At 47.9% G+C, this 22,118-nt stretch overlaps 1 protein-coding gene across 2 annotated transcripts in view; it reads left to right on the forward strand.

Moving 5' to 3' along the window:
* LOC126523565 (solute carrier family 41 member 1-like) overlaps positions 1-22,118 on the forward strand; it is a 62,459-nt gene that overhangs the window by 18,922 nt on the left and 21,419 nt on the right. For both annotated transcript variants that reach the window (XM_050172168.3, XM_055066911.2), the window contains 4 exons: positions 4,856-5,002; positions 9,512-9,656; positions 10,421-10,494; positions 19,348-19,482. In XM_050172168.3, the coding sequence (XP_050028125.1) occupies positions 4,856-5,002; positions 9,512-9,656; positions 10,421-10,494; positions 19,348-19,482 (501 nt within the window). The remainder of the gene's footprint in view (positions 1-4,855; positions 5,003-9,511; positions 9,657-10,420; positions 10,495-19,347; positions 19,483-22,118) is intronic.

Raw genomic sequence — 22,118 nt, forward strand, 5'->3', positions numbered from 1 at the left:
TACAATGAGGACTTGCTTGAGGACACACCTTCAGTGTTGTGCATTTATGTAGCCGCTTTGAGAACCCAGCTGCCAACACTTTTGTTCCAAGAATCACCATGGAGTGTCTTAGAAGCACATTCATCACTTTGGTCAAAAAAGGGGATCTGTCTCTCTTTAGCTGGCTTTCCTACATTTTTGGTTGGCTGCTTGATGATGGAAGACGGAAAATAGAGAATGGGATCCAATCAATTTCGCAGATTGTGTAATCATTGAAAAAGGAGTGCTGAGGATGACCACGGGGGCAGGAAGAAAGGAACATGATGATGGCACGTGGACAACGCTGTCTGTAGATTATTTGCAGCACTACCGTATTTACACAATTGTAAGTCGACTTCTTTTTTAATATGTGAAAATCTGAAGTGGGGGGGTCGACTTACAATCGAAACCAAAATATGGCACCGAAAAAAAAGCGAGACCAACGAGATATCAGGGGAGCTACAATGTAGTTCCAATTTTATGTTTGCTCTACGGCCCCACCCGTAGCTTTTCACTATCCCACTGGTTTGTTCGCTATTCGTAAGGGTTGCTCTACATTTTTTAGAGTTTTACAGCGCACGCAGCACTCCTGTGGGGGTGTCGATAGTTCATGGAAGTGCCGCTGTTCCATTTGCGGCGGCAGCCTCAGAACAGTGGTGCTTGCAGGGAGTATCGATAGTTCATGGAAGAGCAGTCAAGAGCAGACACCACTCGCGGCTCGCGTGTTTCTCTTTCCCTGTAGCTCTTTAGTTTCATGCGTTCTATGTGACTGCTGGCGACGTGCTACTTCCGTGCTTCCTCAGTCATCATAAGTGCTCCGAATCCACTGAACATTCGGCGCTCGTTCACAGCGGCGTTGAAGAGGGCTGCCATCCTTTACGCTGAAGAAACAAATAACTGCGCAGCAGGCCGCAAGTTTGATTTTCTTAATAGGTGGTGCGAGAGTGGTGACGGCAGCGAAGCAAAATTTTCACCTGTGACGGCAAGCGAAGAGGTTTGTGCGGGCTGAAGTCGGGATGCTTTCCGGAGCTGAAGGCCAAGCTTGCGGCGTATGTCGCCGAAATGCGTGATCGGTCTCTGCCAGTGACGGGCTACATGGTCATGAGACAAGCCTGGATCTTCGCCTCTCAAGGACCTGCTCCGCCGTGAGTATGAGTGGCTGGTGGCAGAAGACCGCAAACTTACGCCAACCTGACATGTCAAAAGAGCCTCCCTGACGGCTGTGTGGTTGGGTGCTTCGGGCGTGGGCTTATGTAAGCAAATGCACTTACGTATGCAAATGCAGAATTTCGCTGGACGGCGACGGGCTTCGTGACTGTAGCAGCAATGATGATTGCAGCACTAGTGAGGAGGAGTAGTCCAATGACCATGGTAGCTACAAATAAATTTTCGTTATGGAATGCGCCCGCGGGTATGCTCTTCTCTCTTTTTTTCCTGTCACACGCGATATGGGGGGGTCGACTTACATTCGAGTCGACTTACATTTGTGTAAATTGGTACATCTCGGTAAAAATTGTGAACCAACTCTCCAAACCTTTGGATGCATTCGGACAAGACAGAAGGGCCACAGGAGGAAACGGGGGGCCTCTTCGATTTTCGGAGTTCTGGCAGCCCACTGGCAGCCCGCTGGCAGCCAGCTAGTTCCGGTTCTGATAGGAAGTCACGTGGGCTGGGATCCCAAGACAACCCGAACCTGTCCGAAGTTTGCAAAATTGAACGCCAGTACAGCTGGCCAAATGTAAACATGCCACCAGCATGGCAGTGCTCGGCGAGGCCGGCGAGGCCGGCGCGCGCTCGGCGTAGTCGGCCCATTTATGCGTTGCCAGCTGGAAAATATATAGTAGTTGCATTCAGGGATACGATCACTTTCGCGGCTCGGCGCAGGACACGCACTGAGCCAACCTCGCCTTGCCCAGCGCAACAGATGGCCTCCAATGCGGCGGATGATAAGACGCAAAATCGCACGTAAGTGATTGTATACTCGAAAACGATAGCTCGAGGATCCCTGCTCGCAGCGATCATCTCGCTCACTGACAACATTGATGAGTTGGCGTTGTGTCATCACAAGACATGAAAAAGCAGGTTATCGGGTACGTCTCATACGCATAAAGTTTCTTGCCGACCTGCTTGGGCTTTGATTTCAGAAAGTTTTTTGTGGCTGATGGTGCTTCTCATTTTGACCCTAATTTAGGAGCTGGGGACACGGCTGGCACATGAAAATGCACGCCGCCTGTGACCAGCGAAACGTTTTCACACGAAAAACACGATCATGAGCGCAATAAGCCAATGTACGTGTGGCTAATGTATGTGTGCCTATTAATCAGTGCATTCTTAGATCAACAGCCTGCAGTTCAGACACATATCAGTTTCGAGCTGCCACCTAAGCATATGACGGAGAGACGGAGCGAACACGGGCTAGCTGCAAAGTCTTTGCTAACTCCAGAAAAAGGAGATATATACATACGCGAGATATGTGAAAAGGAACGCCACCAGAGAAAGACAAACCCAAAATGTCCCGCAATGTGTGAATGAACGTCTACAACTTGCGTGGAACACGATGCAGATAACATGCACGCCTGAGAGCGCGGCGTGCTGATCGCCGCTAATCACTGCCGCGAAGAAGCCATCAGCAGGGGACACACACACAAAAGCTTCAAACGGTTCACCACGGCTCGTATCACACCGCTTCGCAATGCGAAACGGAGCGTTAGCACCTAGAAAAGATAACACTAGAAGTAAGGAAATTGGAAGATGACCATAGACAGTTGGCTGAGCGAGGTAAATTTAAGTTCTCAAGCGCCCGCGTTGCAATTCGTGAAGTCCCCGCAAAGATGGCGGCGAGCGCCCATCGCCTCTTTTAGTCGTCTGCTAGCCAGAGAACTTCCAGAGAGCAGCCAGACCAAAATCGTCCTGGCAGGTTCTGGCAGCCCACGGGTAGCCAGAACCGTCCAGCGCGAGCAAAACGAACGCCCGGCGGAAGTGCGTAGAGCGGTGGGAGGAGCAACCCGAGAAAAACGAATACGCTCTGGCTGGCTCTGGCAGCCCGCGGGCAGCCAGAAGCGGAAAATCGAAGAAGCCCAGACACGAATTGGCTAATCGCTGATGAGGTCAGACTCAAACACTAGCTGCAGGCATAGTTTCCCTTGTACTCACCTGCTGCTAGGGAGTAAACTAGAAACCAGCAAACAGAAAGGGAAGGAACGGATGGGATTACTTTATTTTCAGTGGTATCATGCATAGAAAAAACTGTGCGTGTGTGGCAGCTGACATCTCCGGAAGATGCCGTATTCACTAAATTCGGACGCGCCCTCGATTGTAACACGCACCCGTTTTCCGTGACTAAATCAAAGAAAGAAACGCCTTCAATTTTAACATGCGCCCGTTTGTCGCGACCTAAAAAAAGAAAAGCTTTTTTTACAGTACCGCACACCTCATTCTTTCATTAAGGAATACAACTTTCTCTCATTTGGAAAAACAAAAATTTACTCCCGATACACTAAAGTTGAGACGAAAAAAAAGTCGCAGTTTCACCCGAAAGGCGAAGCATCAATTATGATAGCAAATTAGTAGGCAGCTATACGAAAAGTAAGGATAGCAGTTTTATCGGCCCTATAAACTTTTAAACATTCGCTTACTAACTAAATAAACAAGCATGGACACGTCTCGCGCAACGACCGTGGAAACATTATCAAAACGCTGGAGTGGGGAAGTGCAGTAGCAGGAGCAAGCAGATTGACTTTTGTGCGGACTCTCGCTTCAACGCGCACTAAGCGACGGGAACACAGTGCGCTGTGCCTAGATGTGTAGACTCTTGTCTCCATTGCAGATTGCTTTCAAGATAGGGGCCGCGCGGCCGCGCCATACCGTATTTACACGGTTGACCATGAACCGCTAGTAACATGCAAGTGCCATGCAATTTTCATGGCACTTGAATATGGTTATAAGTGGGTTAGACTGTATGTGCAAGCTCTGCAAATCTCTATATCCGCGGACTTAGCTGGGTCATCCCGATGTACTTTTCATCTCCGAGCAGAGCTGGAATGCATCGAGGCTCTGCTCATGAAATGTAGGCAGCCAGATACAGAAGACCGGCTTGGCTCAAAGAAGAATGTTTCACATTAAAAGAAAATCGCTGGCACACAACAGCATGGGCACAGCAGACAAAGCAGCTAGCATAGTGTAATAACTCCACTGCTAGCGAATGTGTGGTACATGTTTGCTGATACATGAACATGGTACAAGCTAGCGAAGCAAACAAGACGTGTACTGGTGTTCTACAGTCTAAGTCGAACGTCACTTCTGGCAACTGGTAATTACGGCACTTTTTTTTTCAGTTTTGGTGTTAAAAAACATCTGTTTTTGTGAGTATGTTGTGATGCACCATCTCGCTTTTCAGGCTTAAAATTTTGCACAGAGGCTACTGTATGTCTAAATTACGTGAAACTGGCCTTTTTACACAGTCCAAAATTTTGTTGAAGTTTGCCTTTAATGGCAGAAAATAAAAAATTATCCACTATGGCATCTTGGATTCCCTCTTGTGTTGCTTCTAAGGACATTAAAGATGATCGTTCATCAGGGTTGAAGTGCTCCTTACCTCAGTAAAGAAGCCTTCATTAAGGTTAGGCCGCCTTACATCAATTCTGGAAGCTAAGGGTCCCTCTTGTGAGGATGGGTGAAGGGAGCTTTCAGAATGTACTTGCTTCCTCCATCCATAATTTCATGGTAAGGAGGCATGAATGGTTGCTCACGTAAGGTTAAGAAGTGGCCTGAGGAATGGAAGGTTTCAGAATTAGGCCCTCCATCCATCAATCAATTGAGCTTTCTTCCGCTTTCGCAGGTTCCCTGATGGTAGGTGTTGTGATACTGGCTCGGAAGTGGCATCTGAACCCGGACAACGTGGCCACACCCATCGCAGCCTCACTCGGTGACCTCACCACCTTGGCACTGCTTGCGGGCGTCAGCAGCCTGCTCTTTCAACAAATGAGTAAGCATCAATGTTTTCCTTTAGTCTTTTTTCAAAGCAGATAGCTTTCTTTGGCTCTTTTGCCCAATTTCGTTGGTGGTTAGTGGTCGGTAGTCAGACTTTCACCACGAATACAAAGGTGACAGTGTTAAGGACACGCTGCCCGCAACTAAGTTGGAGGACGTACGCGTTCGTCACACAATGCTAACAAAAAATCTATAAGATTAAAAAAACCTTTTATGCAAACGTAGTTCTCACAATGTTATAGTTATAGCTACAGCGTTTGCAACATTAAGATTACCATTTTGTCAAGTTTTGTTAAACAACCAGAGGTTGTGAAAATAGGCAATGGGTGACAATACGAAGGTCGAACTCTGCTCCGTTGAAGACATGCTTTCTTGACACCATCTTGTATGTGTAAACGAGTGGCCAAGCCCGCCAGCATGTGCTGTCACGTGAGAGCTTTGGGGCATCTGAAGGTTTTGATGCTGTGGTGTAGCGTTCGGAAATCATTGCCCTAGTTTTTTTTTTCCCCTCTGCCCCCTCTCCGTATGGCAGCTGCAGTAGAGGGCTCTGGTACCGTTACATATGTGGTTAACGGCTCTGTCGTCTGCAAAGTTATGCAGGGAAATGACGAACACTACCTGAATATCCTCACTGCAACACATCTGTGCCTTCAAATGCGTAATTTTGTTAATAAAGCACATAGCTTTCTAGAAGTGTGCAGCTATTCGCTTACGTTGACAAGTTTTGGCAATGATCTTTGCCCAATCTCTCTTTGCAATAAATGGTGGAATCAACTTTTTCTTTGAGGAAGTGTTGGTGCACACAGGTTTTCATATTGTGCAGCTGTGGATGTTATGTGCAGACAGTTTGGTTGCATAACAGTCACATATGAGTGACCATACCATGTCGGAATGTTGGCATTGAATGTTAAAAATTAACCTGAGGACCACCACTGGGCTATACCAAAATTGTTTGGTCATGTTACTGACTGCAGCTGGGGAAGCTTTTCTTACTGCAACAGAAAGGCCGATCATAACCTAACAAGACTTGTTCTACTTATATGAAGATTGCCACAAGAAAATGTTGCAGGCTGTTCAAAGGGCGCAGTTTTTTCCAGGATTTAATTGTGATACAATGGTGGTGGTGCGCAGTGGCAGGCATCATATAGTTGCGAACATTCAGTGTGGAGGAGGTTTATAAATAAAGCAAACTGTCTCACTTTAATTAGGAAAAAGGAACTAGCAGGAAAAATTGAGTAAGGCAAGAATGATAACAGGATGGGAACTTGTCCTGTCATCTTTATTGGGTTTGTGCATTTTTTGTGGTCTTCTTTTTTTTTTATTGGGATAACAATTAAATGGATATTCCAGGCACACTTCTGGTGTCGGCATCACCGCTGCCATGATGTTCCGTATAAAATCCAAGTGCAATAGTACCGTGGCCACGTGCGTATGCTGCACGTGTGAGTGAAAGCGTTCGAGGGAGAGCCGACAATGGCTTGATCTCATGCGTGCAAGGGAGGAAGGTGGGGAGGAAGTACACCAAATGTTTCACTTTGCACAAGGCATCGGGAGTGCGAGAGGGGGGAGGCAACATTCTGCTCGGGTGGCGACTGCGTATGACGTGGCTGAGCGCGGCTGCACGGGTGCTGTGTTGAAAGTGATCTGCAGTGAGCACAGAGTCTAGGTGCGCCAAGGGCTCATAGCTCCGTGTGCGCTGTGTTCTTGCTGCTTAGTTCGTATTAAAGCAAGAGGCAGCACCAAGATCAATTCACTCGTTGCTGCTGCAACTCGTCTTCACATCCGTGTTTTAACAGTGGGTGTCTGTGCTCATCAAGTGAGATGTTTTTATGTTTGCCTGTGGGCGCGTGACATCTCACTTGTTAATTTAATTTGTAAGGTAATGTTTATGAGTCTATACGGCCGATAAAGCTACTGTCCTTCGTATCGCTACCTACTAAATTGCTATCACAATCGATGCTTCGCCTTTCTAGCAATACTGTGACTTTTCTTTTTTATCTCTCTCTTTCTCTCTAACCCTTTCGCTGTCTGACCTTTCTGGCCGGGACGCCCCCTCAGTGTCGGCTTGGTTTCAGAGACCGAGCATAACAGCATAACAGGGAATGAACATATCAATTTATTTTTGATTATGATTTGTATACAAACAACATAGTCAATGCAACATGCACATTTCAGTGTTCTGCAGCTGTTGTTAGTAAACATCATCATCATCAGCCTGACTATAACATCCGTTCAACATCCGAATCTGACGATGCGGAACTCACCTCTTCCTCCCATGAGACTGTCCGAGTCCGAATCCGAGCTGGGCTCGTATTCTGAATCGGAATTGAGCCACCGCTCCAATGAGCAGACGAAGGTCCGCGCGCTCAGCCATCCGAAAGTAACTGCGTGCAGGGAAGATGCGCTTTCAGTCGCCCGCACAACGGAGAGAAATGGGACATTGCGTGATCAGGAAGACAGAGGGAGATGGGAAAAGGCTAAAACAAAGTTCTAAGGGCTTTACGTTTACTGCTGCAAGTCGGAAGCGAGGGTGCGGCGAGAGAGCGAAAGCAGCAATCGAGTCACTCTTTTCGGAGAGGCAACGGCGCGTGCCTCCGAACTTGACGCACCGTAGCAGACACACCAACAGAAGAAAAATAAAAACCTTCAAACCAGCGGAGATGGCAGACCAACCCTTTAACCCATAACCACACGCGCGCGACGCATGATACAGCGAACGTGGAGCCACCGCGCCACTCAGCAAAGAGAGAGGGGCGAGCGGCAGTCGCACCGTACTCTTCAATACATGTACTGACACAGGTCGAGGCGAAAATACGAACTTGTAGAAAGAGTCAACAGATGGCATGGCCAGTCCAGGAGCGCCAGCTTTGCGCTCGGGCGGAAAATTTTGAACGCACGATAGAGAACGTACCGGTACATCAGTGACACTGTGGGGGGGGGGGGAGCGCGAAGACGTACCGGTATGTCCGTGACAGCGAAAGGGTTAATTAGCGAGATGAATAAGAGGATCCAAGGGGCTCAAATTTTGTTGGTTGCAACCATTTGAAGAAAACAATGAAGCCAGTGACAGCATTGAGAAAGTTCATTGTGTTTAATTGAAACGTATAAGTACAGTCTACTTTCGTTAATTCGATCCTGATGGGGCAGACAAAATTAATTGAATGATCCAGCGGGCCCATTAACCAAGAGGCAGGAAAGACTCCAAAACACACTGCTCGTTCATTTGGGTGAAATTGGCTGATTATGACACGTCTCCGAATCGAATTCCCACCGACTTTCTGTGTATTCAAAGTAAAAAACTATTGCAAAAATAATATTTGAGTTAATAAACAGAAAAGAAATCTAATGGGCTTCCGATTTTCTAGCACAAAAAAAAAAATGTAGCATGCTTCCATTTCTGGCTATAAGGAAAAGCCACAACCAGCAAATTTTACCTTCACAAAGTAGACATTTAATTTCACAGTGTCCATCGTCATCGCTATCAGACAGCAATTTATTTATCTCCGTGAAACACATGTCCTCCGTATGGTCCATTGCATGTTCTATGTTCTGTATTTATCAAACGACTCCGGAACAGTCGCAAACAAGATGATGGTCCACGCCTAGACTAACGACTTCACAAGTTCATCCTGCGACACATGCAATTCTCCTGAATGTCAAAAAGACGTTATGCAATGTGTTGCCACTAGCTTCCCATGTTCAATAACTTATCTTTGGAAGGAGGTTTTGTAATTGAAGGCTGATAGCGGCACTTCATTGCCATTACACTACGCCAGCATGGTACGCGCGAAAAGCGAGACCTGTCCTTCTGTCGCCATCTTGTGACTGCAGTAGTGGCGACGCTGGCTAGGCTCGCTCATACAGTACAGCACAGCTGTTGTACAGTACAGCTGTTGCAGTACAGTACAGTACAGCTGTTGCAAACACTGTGAATGGGGTTTTGGTTTCACATCCAGTTGCACTGTGCATGCAATTTTTGGAGCAGCTTTCACGGGGGGAAAAAATGTACGCAAATAATCGGGAACATGCTGTAGTCATTCATCATGAGCTAATGCTCGTTTGAAAATCTTGTTTAGGCAGGCTGAAAATAGGCGTTTTTGGACGGGGACATGTGTTTGACACATTCACTGTCCCCTAAGCATTGCCAATACTGACGCTGCCACTATTGGGATCACTACTAAGGTCACCATTGTTGTTGTTAGGCACATGTGTTCTGACGAGTCACATTTGAGTTATCCAGCGAGGACTAATTTTATTACCTAAATAGCGAAGCTTTGGGCCTATAGACATGCATGGGCACTGGCCACGATATTCAGTTTGAATTAAACTGACCGCAGTCAAACTAACAGAAGTCTACTGTAGTCTTCCATTTTTTAAACTTGTTTCTTTTTCCCTGTTTGTGAACATGTACCAACTTGCCCAATAGCTTACATTGCTCATGTCACGTTACACTGGGCCTCTGCTGCAAGGGTTCATGTTGTGTTGCCGTTGACCCTCATTGCAGATGTGGTGTGGCTGTCTCCGCTGGTGGTCTCTGTGTTTCTGGCGGGCGTCCCCATCTGGGTGTATCTGTCCAAGCAAAACCCTTATACCCGGGAGGTGCTCTGCACCGGATGGGTCCCCGTCATTTGTGCCATGGGAATCTCCAGGTGAGACTCGTGGGTGGTCCCCTTTGTTTGCCTAGCCAGTGGACTGTATACATTTAATTAGATTTTGAAAACTATCGATTTTTATAGACCTTTTCAACGAGAATGCCCTGGACATTGCCAAGATCTGTGGTAACTGTGCGTGAACCCCTGTACATGAGCATTGCAGAAGCTGCCTCATGCTCCTCTGTACTCCCGCACCACAGCCCAGAGAGGAGGTTCTCACCCTCCCCAATGAAAATGTCTATAAAAGTGCTTGATAGTATATTGCATTAGAGATGTTCTCTTGATAATAAACCGTATGAAGCCAACAGACAATGATACCAAGGAAAGCATAGAAGAAATAATTGTGGCATTCAATTGAAATGTAGGAACAAATAGGAAAACATAAATTAATGTGGACAATAACGTAACTATCTGCCAGTGCAAGCCGTGCCCACGTTGCCACCAATTGGGACAGCAGTGATTGTCCTTACGTCCACCATCTTGGATGTTCGCAATATGTGTACTAGATTCAGCCATGGGAATGTCTAGCAGCACCACTCATAGCCATAGCAGCGGATGACCACCCATGGCCATCGTCTTTGTGGATAAAATCTTTTCGCAGGGAAAGTTTCTCCTTAATTTTTTTTCATGGTGACTGCGTCGATCTTATCAGACCAGCATCATACTAAAGCATTTTGAAGTCAAACATTTAGTGATATTAAAGTGGTTGACTGTTTCATGTCCTTGAAACAAGCTCTTTTGTTGTCGCTGTCCGTTTGCAGTGTTGGTGGTTGCATCTTGGACGCTGCTGTCACCACGTATCATGGCCTTGCAGTCTTTCAACCTGTGATAAATGGTGGGTATTCAGTTGTTAATTATGCGTAATTATACAGTGAAATCCTGCTGATTCAAAATCTCTTCATTTGAATTGGCAGATAATCCAAACTGCTCTATTGGTCCCAGCGACATCCCATGTGTTTGAATAGAGAAAAACTCCCACAGATTTGAACTTCAAAAACGATGCAATGGTTATTTTGAACAAAATCTCTCACTCCCATGCAACACTTTTCGGTCAAAACCAAGCCCAAGGTGAACGTTCGATGCATTGCTAGCTACCATGGTGTTGCGTGCCATAAGAATGATGACGAAAGGCGTGCGGGCAGCCAAGGCTGAACCGGAGCAAGCATAGCAGCGCACACCCTTCTTTTCCATTCGGCTGAAAGGTAGCAAGAAGGCACTCCCAGCGTGCGCTCGATCACGTTACTGCGCGAGCCCTCACCTATGCTGCCCTCTTTCACGTCATCTCCAACATTGGGCGCGCAGGAGTACGGTGTGCGTCAAGTCACCATCCTTCTCGGCTCACCCTCGCACGTTTAATGCAGTTAATGCAGTTAGACTTAATGCAGTTAGACTAACGCGGAACCTAGGCCTCTTCTGGTGCATTGTCTCATTCTAATGGAGGAAAGATGAGACTTTTGCAATGTGAGCCCAGTAACAGTTTTGGCTTTGTGCGCAGTACCGCACAATAGACGACTTTAGAGAAGTCAGTGCCACTTGTGGCGCCAAGGGCGTTATGGGAACTTTGAGTGTCACTTTCGGTTTTAGAAGTCATATGCCGCGTTGATAGATAACGCGACTGCCACAGGATGCCGTGACAAGTCCAAAATGAAATTTCTACATGATGACGCACATTGCCACTTTTAGCAACTTCTTTGTATCGAGATTTATCTGTTGTAATGTATGTAAGACCATGTTCTGATGGCGTGCCGTTGTCTTCTCGACAGTGGGTCGAGGCTGTGCGTTTCGTGGGTTTAGCAAAAGCAGGTCACAGCTCATGAGCTTCGTTACACATACTCGCCAGGCAAAATGCGGGTGCTGGAGCACGAATGCACTCTGCACACCAACCGCGTGGAGACATGATGGTTGCGGTGTCCACACGGCATTTTGTGACCACTTCGGTCACACTTATTTTTGTGCTTTGTAACCTCTGTGCTATGGTTAGCTAAGATAGTAGAAGAAAAGGTTGGCCTCACTTAGACGAGGCACATCCTATGTGGGTGCCTACAAGTGAAGCATACAATGAAGTGCATTCCCTCGCGGTTCCCATAATGCCCTACCAGCCGACACTAAAAAGCACCACTTTCTAAAGTTGTCCATTGATCAGGCACCATATTTAAAGGGGCCCTCCTTAGTTCGAACTCCTTTTCATTAGAATAAATTTTTGGCCCTTGTAGAGTTTGAACTAACGAGATTTGGCTTTATAAGTGCAATCAAACCTCATTTATGACAAACCCATAAATACTTTTTGCATACATAATAGTACTCATTATAAGAGTGCTCTACTTTGTTTCATACATGCTATGAAGGTTACAGAGACTTCTTTGTCTTCATTCATGACCAAAAAAATAGTATGCCATGTATGAAAGAAAAGGTGTAGCTATGTATCTTGCAATTTATTCTAACCTTAAGTTTCATGCTTTTATGTAGCAAAATATAACGTATTTTCTACATAGAAAGCGTTGTAGACCTAATTTACAAGGGGTGTGCGAATACCGAACACAGTTGACTTACAGTAATTTGACCCTGACAGGACCATTGAAATTGGTCAGCTTATCTGTAGTGTCAAATTAAACAAAATGCAGAAAGAATGCCAAAACACACTGCTGATTCATTTGAAAGTACAGTCACGAACGCTCGCTTATCACGAACAAGTCCGGCGTGACCGTCAAAATATACGTTAGGGCTATGGCGCTCGGTCTCAGCTACAATGAATGCCCGTGAGCCTAGCTGATCGGCTACAGCGAATGCCTTGGTGTCGTGGACCACTTTCCACGTGGTGAGAGCCGCCGACCCTGTGCTGTGCATGCTCCGAGAATCGGCTTTCCCGTGGCATCTCACCAGAGGCACAGAGGAGCAGCGATGTGGCGAGGCGATTGCCGCGAAAACGGAAGAAAAAAAAAGAAAAAAAAACTTAACGCCGCGCCGTTGCACCTCACATGCCTGTGCGACTGTCTTTTTCTTGCTTATGGTTGTGCTGGTTGTGCTAGCGTTGTCGGCGTTGTTTCCTACTGGTGTGCCCCCGTGCCGATCCGAGATGGTGGATTCGCCAGCATCTACTTCGACAGTGAAGTGAAAAGCTTTGGACTTGGCCACGAAACTGTTGATTTTGAAAGACCTTTCCCAAGGCGCGAAAAACCACGAACTGGTGAAAAGTATGGTTTGTTGAAATCGACAATATCCACGATACTGAAAGAGAACAAAATCTACAAGAGTGCCGCTACAGACTCCGCGACGAGGAAGCGCCTACGGAAAGCCACATATGCAGACGTTGAAGGCACGTTTCTAAAGTGGTTGCTTGATGCTCGAGCATGCAATGTTCCCAACAGCGGGCCGCTGATGTTGTCCAAAGCAAAGGACTTAGCGTTCCTCCTGAACTTCCCAGATTTTTCCCCTGGCAATGGCTGGCTCCATTGCTTCAAGCTCCAACACGGAATTATGTTCAAGTCCATCAACGGCGAATCGGCATCGGTAAGCGACAAAGACATCAACACGTGGCTGTCTAAAATCTTGGCCCGTGTATCAAGTTATGCTGAAAGGGATGTATATAACGCCGATGAAACGGTCCCATTCTATCAAATGCTGCCTGGCAAAATGCCCTCTATGAAGGGTGACACATGTGCTGGCGGCAAGCACAGCAAAGTTCGCATAACTGTGCTTTTGTGCACCAACATGGATGGAAGTGATCGATGCTTGCCATTTGTCATCGGCAAATCAAAGAGGCCACGTTGCTTCCGCACATATGTACCAGTGCGGTACAGGCATAACTCGAAGTCGTGGATGACACGCGGGTTGTTTGCGGAATGGCTAATTGATTTTGACAGCAGCATGGCAAAGAAAGGGCACAAAGTTCTTATGATTCTCGACAACTGTACTGCCCACCATGTCCAAGCTGACTTAGCGGCAGTTGAGCTGCGTTTTCTGCCGCCAAATGTAACATCAAAAGCGCAACCAATGTACATGGGCGTAATACAGTCGTTTAAGGTGGCCTACAGGCGTCGTGTTGTGCAGCGGATGCTGATTGCAGTTGATCGCCCTACTGCCAATGTGCCTCTGCAGGTCTTGCTGTACTCGGCGGTCGAAATGATCAAAGTGGCGTGGATGGAAGTGACACTCGAATGCATCCGAAATTGTTTTCGCAAGGCCGGCTTTGCCGACGTACCTTAAGCAGGCATTGAAGACACTCAACAAAGCCAGCTTGACGACGACTTGTGGCGACGCCTTGTTGACGCTAACCTGGCTGGCTGCGATCTTGATTGGCAAGATTTTGTTGATGTAGACGACGCTGCTGAAGTTGAGTTGTTTTGCGACAAGACCGCCACCCGGGAAGTGCAGGCATCAAGCGACGCCGAAGCATTGGACGACGACAGCGATCCATCAGAGCCAGCACCCGTAAGCGCGACCACTGCAGTGAGCCATATTGAGCCACTTAGAAATCTTGTGTATTTTAAGGTCTTGGGTGACGAACACATCGCAGCTTTGAACAAGCTTGAAACCGCCGTCATTGGATGTGCTCTGAAAAGGCAGACAATGATCACGGATTTTTTTTCTCAGTAAATTTTTGTTTTGATTGATGTCAATTTTTGTGTGTGGCCCACATATCACGAACTTCTGGATACAATGAACGAATTCCGCGTGACGTCCAGGTTTGTTATAAGCGGGCTCAACTGTACAGTGAAACCTCGTTGAAACGTAGTTGGCCGGAGCTCGAAAAAAGTATGTACTAAACGGTAGTACTGCTTCACCGAAATAGCGTGAGATTGCCCACTTACCTGTCAAAAATGGAACTACGAGAGAGCGCAATGAAAGGGCGGAAAACATGCAGTATTTATTCACTTCGTGCGATGAAAGTATGTATGCAATACGAAAAGTATGCGAAAGAGCAGTGACGACGAAGGCCTCAAACTCGCTCAAGCTATAAGCCAGCTTTTCCGCCAGCTCCCTCTTCTCGGCATGAGGCTCGTGTGGCTGAGTGCAGCATCTGCCACTGTCGGGCCTGAATCGCCCATACTGTCACTTTCCGTGTCGTCCTCATCACTGTTGTTAGGCGACACTTCGACAATAACAGAGACAACGATGGCGAAAAGTCGAACCTCGAAAAGTAGAACTTCGTAGCCGACATAGGTATTTTCACAGTCGCAGCCAGCATTGCCGAGCAATTTCTCCTTCGCATTCCAAATGCCACCCACCGTAGTCAATGGTTGAACCCTCTCGCATGTCAGCACTGACTTGTCTGTGCCACGTTCAACAGCACAAACAATATCCAATTTTTCTTCTGTGCTGAGCATCCAGTTTTTGTCCTAGCTTGCACGACACCACAACACGGGCCACAATGCTCCGACTCTGGCCATAGCTATGGCACGGCGCCGAAATGATGCTGATGTTGATGTGGCTTCACCCTTCCAAGTGCCCTCTGCGTTAGCGCTTGGAGGTCGTTGCGATCTCTGAGGCTCGTTGTTCTGCCCGGCCGACGTATTGCCGTGATTTTGCAACGAAAAATGGAAACACGCAGTGGCGGCGAACAACACTCAGTGCATGAAGTGCTTCGGAACACGTGGGCACCCGGGTCGGGACTCGTTGGGTCCTCGGGAGCTACTGTCGCTGGCAGGATCCCTAGCCTGATCGGCAACAGTGTCTTCGTCAGCGAGCTCTCCAGTAGTGGGAACATTGTCGTCAACGGAGACAAAGTCTGTAGCCACAGTCCCATCGCAAACGGCACCTGGGAACATTGGACAGGTGTCTTAACAAATCGTCAAGTTCCCCGAGTGATTCACTAATGTCGAGGGGTTCAACGCAGATGAGCTGGTGCCAGCCTCACCGGAAACACTGAGTCCACAATGACGGAAACAATTTTGAATTGTTTCTGTTTTGACATTCCATGACACATTCAACATCGTTGTTGTGCCCAGGAGGTCAATTTTCAACTCCCAGCCAGTGTGAAGATTTAGCAATAGCCGTTGCACAAGGCGCTTTCTGTAACCTTCCTTCAGTGCACGAATGACACCTTGGTCTACAGGCTGCAGCACCGATGCTGTGTTCGGTGGTAGGAAGTGAAGCTCAGTGTTGCTGACGCTGAATGGTGAGTGGAACAATCAACAATTAGTAAGCAGACCTTTCTGCCTTTGCTTACCAGGTCGTCGTCCCAAGACTTCAGCCACTTTCCAAAAAGTCCGCTTGTCATCCAATCTTCTCCGTTGCACTTGTAGGTCACCGGAACGGAAAGGGCATTCTTTAGGCACCGCGGCAATTTGCTTTTTCCAATCACAAGTGGTTGAAGCTTAGTCAATCCATCGACGTTGGTGGTGAGCAACACCGATATTCGGGCTTTGTTAATTTTTCTACCGTGGGACTTGTCATCACGACATGCCAGCGTTTTGTTTGGGAGCATTTGCCAGAACAAAGCCGTCTCATCAGCATGAAATATATCACGGGGATGGTATCTTATCATGATGTCGCTCCAATTTTCTTCAATCCATTTGTTCACGCTCCTGACGACCACCGCGCGGCTTTCACCGGTGGCAGCCTGGCCGACAATGCCAGTGGCACTCTTTGAAACGCTGCAGCCAACCCGAACCGCCTTTGAAGTCGGGTCTGTTGAGAATGAAAGTGAGATCCTTCGCTTTCTGCTCAATTATGGGGCCAGAAACAGGGATATTTCACGACCTAACATCAAGGAACCACTTATACGCTGCTGCCTCCACGTCTTCATGTGTAGCCGTGCGTACTCGTCGGACGATGGTAGCACCAGGCCTCTTGTCCACCTTAGCCCTAATGTCGGCCTTATTTTTTAATAGCATACTCAACGTGCTTCTTGGGATGTATGCTGCGGTGACACCCGACTTCTTTTCTCCACGTTCAACTCTTCCGATAATCTCTATCTTTGCGGATATTGTCAAATTCTGCCGTTTCACGGCAGCCATCTCTTCACGGAGCAGACGAGCACTGCGTTTCGAGGAAGCGACAATGCTCACAATCTTGCAACTGAACCAACTGAACACTGAGGCAGTTCAGGCAATCGCACGCAGGTGCACGTGGCTGTGGGAGAACGAGAGGTGGGTCGAACCACTTTTTCTAGGGGGTGGCTGTCTGAGGGAGCGAGAGCAGTGCCGCACACAGGCAGTTGGGCTAAACCACTTTGTCTGGGACGGGGGTATCGGCAGCTGGTCCGGCTGCCGCATGAGAAAGCCAACTTCTGGGACAATTTTGTGGTGCTTGGAAGTTCGATATATCAAGTGCGGCTGCTATTTTTGTTCAATTTAACCATACTTTTTGCTGTATATTCTCATTGTAACATTACGGTGTTCAGAAATTGTTCTATATCCTCCTGAATTCCGAGGTGTATTAAAGTTCACAGATTTTTGTGAGCTTTTCAGAAATTGATGTTCATGTTACAGAGACGAAAAGTGAATTTTAGTGTTTCACAATTATCAGCAGTTTTAGCTCAGCATGATGTCCAATATATTGGACACTGGAACTCTACCCGGTCATTTTTGGGGTAGTGGGTGTGCAGTAGCAAACGGGAAATGTAATATTAAAAAGGGCTTCAAAACTGCAAAATCTGCTTATTAATGAAAATTTCATCACAGAAAAAGAACGAGCGATAAAGTATGAGAAATCTTACTTTCATGGCGGTCGCCATAGAAAGCCGTGCTGCCGAATGCCGCCATTGCAAACACCCTTGTTGGCCAAACTACTAATGCATTTTCAACAAAACTTCATAGGTGGCACTAGTAGGTGTCTAAAATATTGGACAATTCGGTTTTACGGGCTAAAACATGCTGCGGGCTGGGTAGTGGCGGAGTATTTGATGTCCACTAGATTGGACAAATGCCCCATAGCCGGAACTCAGGAGGATATAAAGGATAATTCGATGTAAATGAGTTCGATATAGTCATGTTGGACTGTGTACCTTTTATACTATTCTTCTTCATGCTTTTTGCTCTTTGTCAGTGGTTAGGGCGACGCTCCGACTGCGTTATTAATGGCACCAGCCGGTCATGAATGGTGAATAAGACTGAATGGAACTCGCTTGACAAATAGTGCAGATCACACATGCAGCCTTTACGGCTTAGTGGCTCAGCTTGGCTTTCCTTGCAGTTTGGGTGCAGCTGGTGAGTACTACTAGATCGGCTAGGCTTCGCTAGTTTCGGTCTGAAGGAGGCACCGACAACATGGCCGACGACCATGCTGGCGACGTATAAATACAAAATTATTGCTCTTTCCACTCAACTGAGAGACTCACTGCAATGCGTAAGAGTATTTTCTTTTACTTCTTCCTTTTTTTTCTTTCTTTATTGCAATACATGTAGCAATTATAAGGACACTCCAGGTGAATTTCTGCCATCACTGCCACCGTGAAGTTCCATATGAGTGAAAGCCTGTGAAAGTGAGCCGGCGAATGCAGTTCAATCTCGTGTGCACGAGCGAGAAACGCCGCCCAGATGCGTGCCCTCTCCTGTGGTGCGCGAGGCGGGGGGGGGTCAGGGAAGGGAGGAGGGGCATTTTCCAGTGGCTGCTAGGGTGCCTCGATGTCCTCCTCGCCCGCCACTCCTTACAGAGTGAAGGCAACCACGGCGTCTACTATGGCATTGGCCACTCGAATCGCGGCCGCCATAGCAGACGCTGTAGCAGACGCCTTTGGCAGGCGCCGTAGGGATGCATTGCCAGCACTCGTGTGTCTTGAAAGCGATCTGCAATGTGGCCAAAGTGTGCACCTGTGCGAGCCTCATCTTCAAAGCGATCTGAAATGTTTACAGAGTGCGTGTAGTGCCGGTAGCTTTGTATGCGCTGTGCTTTCGTTGTTTTGTTCGCATTGAAGCGACAGATGCACAGAGGTCAGTTGGCTCATGGCTGCTGCCGCAATTCTGAACTCCAGTGTTTTCACAGACAGTTTCTGCTGTCATCAAGCGAGATGTGTTCATGTTTATCTGTGCGTGCGTGATGCCGTGCTGGTTGATTTAGTTAAGACATGTTGACAGGCTCATTGGTTTGAATCCGTGATAGAATGTGTAAGCGCAACTGAGCAAGGACGCAGAAAGGAGCGGACACACAAAGACAGCACCGCCCCTCTGTTTCTATTTTTTTCTACGTCCTCGGTGTGTCTTGCTTACGCATTCTATCATTGTTAATTTAGTTAGTAAGTGAATGTTTACAATTTATATGGCTGATAAAACTACCATCCTTACTTCGTACAGCTATCTACTAATTTGCTATCACAATCGGTGCTTTTATATCGCTCCTTCCCTCCAGAGAGCGGATTCTCATTGTACCACTGTGCCAGGGGGCAATGTTGTTTTTTCTTCTTACATGTCCCGCAGATTCCCCTCCAGTACTGCAATACTCGCTGTGCGGAATCACCAGTGTTGGTGGTCACTGCAAAAGTTTGTCTTAACCGTAGAACATATGCAAAGCGCTTCTTTTTAAGCAGATTTTTTTCTTTTACAGTGAGTCTGGAAAACTAACCAGGTGTTCCCACGTTGTTCGGTATATCCGAGAATTCGGCTTAATTAACCGAGTTCATCTTAACGGGAGTTGTTTGCTGTATACTTTTCTATGATGTCATGCTCCAGACTGCTCCAAAACTAGGATTTATCTGAGCACTCCAAGCTGCTCCAAAATGCCATGTTGGCTGCTTGCATGTGTGTACGTGCAGGGGTTGGGGGCAACCTGGTGGCCATCCAGTCATGCAAGCTGACCACCCTGTTGGCCCAACGCTCTAAGCTCGGCAGCCACCCGAGCTCGGACAGCCAGAGCTGCATCGACCCCTGCTCCGCTTTCTGCGGCAAGAGTGAGTTTCTCTCTGCCACCGGTGCTGCATGGTCCAAGAAATTTTAGAAATAACAGGCACAAACTGCTTGCGTATGCTGAAGGAGGTCTTTGCCTGATTCGGTGACAGTGGAGGGCACGTGCAGAGTTCGAACTCTCTTGTACTTTCTTGTTTGCTAACTCTGGCTCAATTATGACCAAGACTCCCTGTTGTCTTCTTCACTGCTGCGGGTAAATCCTCAGAAACAAAAATAGCTCATTGCAGTACTTGAAAATTTTCTTCTGGGTTACTACGCTGGTATTCCGCGCGAAGGACGATGCAACGGACAGGGATGAACATGTGCGAAAACTCTCAACTCTTTATTGTTCTCAAGCACAGGTTCAATATACGAGTAATATACTTGCCGTAAAATCTCAAGCGAGCCCCCCCCCCCCCCCACATCTCTTCCCCTTATGGTGAATGATAATATAAGAAGGGGGGGGGAAGCGGATCGAAATTCAAGTGGCAAATACAGCACTTGCTCTGTTGCGGACCAAAATTCAAGCGCTGTCGGCCTCGCAACCAGCGAGCTAGGCCTTATATCACCTCCCAGCAAACGCAAGCTTGCCTGGCTTGCTTGTTTGCTTCTATCGGTGTTGATAAAATCAAACGTACTGCAATGTAAGTGCTACATAATTGTCTTCACGTTGTGCTGACCAACATAGGTGCTCTATTACAAGCTGTGTGCAGTCTTGACGCAAGCTCCACCTGTCTGATTCGTCAGCCCAGCTAGCTAGGCCTGCCGGCTCCTAGCTAGCTGCTAGTGGCTGTCAATGGAGCCGACACTGAGGATATGGCCTTGGGGAAACGCCTCTATGCTGCCCGCATAGTCATATCTATACAGTAAACCCTCGTTAACACGAACTCGCATATGTCGAAATATCGGTTAAGTCGAAAGTTTTCCACGCCGCGCCTTCCCCACCCATAGGTGTTATGTATTCGCACCCGTTTATCTCGAAGCATTTTTCGGGCGTAATACGGATATCTCGAAATTTCGACCGGGACGGCTGAAGGCAAAGGCCGTTACCAAAAGGTGATACAGGCTCCGAGCGAGCGCTTGGTTCCTATTAAAGCGCCGAACGCGGTCACGATCGAAGGGCGAATACAAAATTCCCGCGGATGCAGCCGTTTTCCGTCAACCACGTCAAGTAACCTTGGAAGCAGTCACGTGGTGTGCGCCGCTTGCGCGCGGGGGCTCATGGGTTTTAACGGGTAGTCGCGCCACCGCATTTCGCACGTGCGGACGTTATTGTGCGTGTGCGATTCTGTTCTTTGTTTCGTCGCGCTGTGCGCACGACGCGTTGACTGCAATTTTTTTTGTTGTTGTGAGTGTGGTGTGTGGTCAACGGACGACGACGATGTCCCGCCCCAAGCAGTGTAAGTCTCTGACGCTGGAGAAAAAAGTCACGTTAATCAAGGAAGTGGAGAAGGCGGGAAGATCGAAAACAAGCATCGCCAAAGAATTCGGCATCCCCTTGTCGACGCTTTCGACAGTTTTAAAAAATCGGCAGAAGGTCTTCGATGGCTTCGAGCAAAGTTTTTCCAGCGAGCGGAAGCGGATTCGGGCCTCGAAATTCCCAGACGTCGAAGCAGCACTCATGCTGTGGCTCCGGAATGTCAGGGCAGCCAACCTTCCCGTGACAACCCAAATGATGATGGAGAAGGCAGACGCTCTGGCGTTGCAGATGGGCCACACAGACTTCAGTTGCAGTAATGGCTGGTTTGAACGATTTAAAAAAAGAAATAACGTGGCCTCGAAGCCTATCCACGGCGAAAGCGGTACTGTTGATGAAGGGGCTGCAGACACCTGGCGCAACCACCGCCTCGCTGAGCTGCAAAAGGCTTATGCGGACAAGGACATTTTCAACCTCGACAAAGCAGCACTGTTCTATAAGATGCTGCCTAGCCGCACATACACGCCGAAGGGAGAAGCGTGCTCAGGCGCTAAGCAGCGCAAAGACCGAGTGACGATACTTTTCGGAGCCAACTCCACCGGCGATGAAAAACTGCCGCTGCTTGTTATCGGTAAGTCGCTCAATCCAAGGTGCTTCCGAAATGCACGGCTCCCGAGAGATGCGACTTACCGCGCCAATAAAACGGCCTGGATGACTGCAGCGCTCTTTGAAGAGTATGTACGTGCTCTTGACCGCAAAATGGCAAGGGACGGCCGGAAAGTGTTGTTCGTTGTGGACAACTGCCCCGGCCACGGAAAAATCAACAACTTGGAGGCAGTCACGCTGGAGTTCCTGCCTGCTAATATGACGTCCGTGCTCCAGCCGATGGACCAAGGAGTCATTGAGGTTGCTCGCAAGTTCTATCGGAAGAGTCTCCTGCACCGCATTTTGTGCTCATACGACAGTGGCAAGAAGTACGAAATAGATTTGCTGGGTGCAGTCCACCTGATCGCCGAAGCCTGGCGACAAGTACGTCCATTGACGATTGCCAATTGCTTCGCGCACGCAGGATTTTCGCGCGCCGAGAAATCGCTCGAGCCAGACACTGACGAGTTCAGTGATTGCGATGAACTTTGCGACGAAGTCCGCAAAGCTGCCGGCTGCGCCAGCGATGCCGAAGACGGCGAAATCGGATTTGAAGAGTACGCGCTCTACGAGTCTGAC

Source organism: Dermacentor andersoni, chromosome 6, assembly GCF_023375885.2.
Source record: "Dermacentor andersoni chromosome 6, qqDerAnde1_hic_scaffold, whole genome shotgun sequence".
Lineage (NCBI taxonomy): Eukaryota > Metazoa > Arthropoda > Arachnida > Ixodida > Ixodidae > Dermacentor > Dermacentor andersoni.